This window comes from Ceratina calcarata, unplaced genomic scaffold (assembly GCF_001652005.2).
Source record: "Ceratina calcarata isolate Rehan_Ccalc_2016 unplaced genomic scaffold, ASM165200v1 scaffold149.2, whole genome shotgun sequence".
NCBI classification, from domain to species: domain Eukaryota; kingdom Metazoa; phylum Arthropoda; class Insecta; order Hymenoptera; family Apidae; genus Ceratina; species Ceratina calcarata.
The window spans coordinates 1-945 of record NW_017136095.1 but is presented as its reverse complement, the minus strand read 5'-3'; the positions used below and the strand labels follow the sequence as shown (position 1 = coordinate 945).

At 40.1% G+C, this 945-nt stretch overlaps 1 protein-coding gene across 1 annotated transcript; it reads left to right on the top strand.

The window, feature by feature from the left end:
- The first annotated feature begins 6 nt into the window (after positions 1–6).
- LOC113465189 (putative ankyrin repeat protein RF_0381) lies at positions 7–743 on the top strand. Its single transcript, XM_026819333.1, has 2 exons — positions 7–27; positions 158–743. Exon 2 carries the CDS (start codon positions 168–170, stop codon positions 741–743), a length of 576 nt encoding a protein of 191 aa, XP_026675134.1. The 5' UTR covers positions 7–27; positions 158–167.
- Positions 744–945: the final 202 nt, after the last annotated feature.

Sequence of the window (945 nt, the reverse complement as noted above, 5' to 3'; positions counted from 1 at the left end):
GAACGTATCGTGTCTTATCATTATCAAGTAATTGTAATGAATAACTAAACCGAGGGTTATATACATATCGTTTACACTTGGAGAGACTAATGAGATGATCTCTGCGATCTGAACACGAGATATAAACAGTGAATTAATTAATAATAATACCCCATAGGGTGGACGATATGAAGGAACTGGTTATGAGCAAAGTTACGAACGTTTACAGTGAGTCTCAAAACCCTACGAACACACCGCTCCACTTTGCTGTTATGAAATGCGAGATAGAAACTGTAAAAAGGATCATCAAAACAGGTGCTCACGTGAATGCTACAAATATATATGGAGAAACGGCACTGCACCTAGCCATTCAGGAGAGACACGAAGATATCGTACAAAAACTCGTAGAACATGGTGCCGATGTCAATTTAAAAACTCGGCGAGACGAGACACCGCTTCAGTCTGCATTGCGACAACGACGGGAAGAAATTTGCAAGTCGTTAATCGAGAGAGGAGCTGACGTGAATGCCAAAGATAATGATGGAAAAACGGCACTGCACCTAGCCATTGAGGAAACACAAATAGATATCGTACAAATCCTCGTAGATCAGGGTGCAGATGTCAATTTGAAAGGTCCGTGGGACGAGACACCGCTCCATTTTGCAGTGCTAGAAGGAGTAGAAGAAATTTGCAAGTTGTTAATCGAGAGAGGAGCTGACGTGAATGCCAAAGATAATGGTGGAAAAACGGCACTGAAACTATAAGTTTTACAAAAATATTTCTTGGAACAAAATTGCACAATACGAAGAAGGCCGTCCAGTGGTGATAACAGTTTTTCAGCAGGTAGAGGTACTTCGAACATTTGAAGATCACCGCCATTTTTTTAAATGCATCCGTATATTTTTGCTTCTGTATCATAATAGAGAATCTTAAAACGAATTCAACGACCTATAACACAAGGACATT

Bases quoted from the DNA above. Each gene is read 5' to 3' on its own strand.
- LOC113465189 (XM_026819333.1), top strand. From the start codon at position 168: ATGAAGGAACTGGTTATGAGCAAAGTTACGAACGTTTACAGTGAGTCT.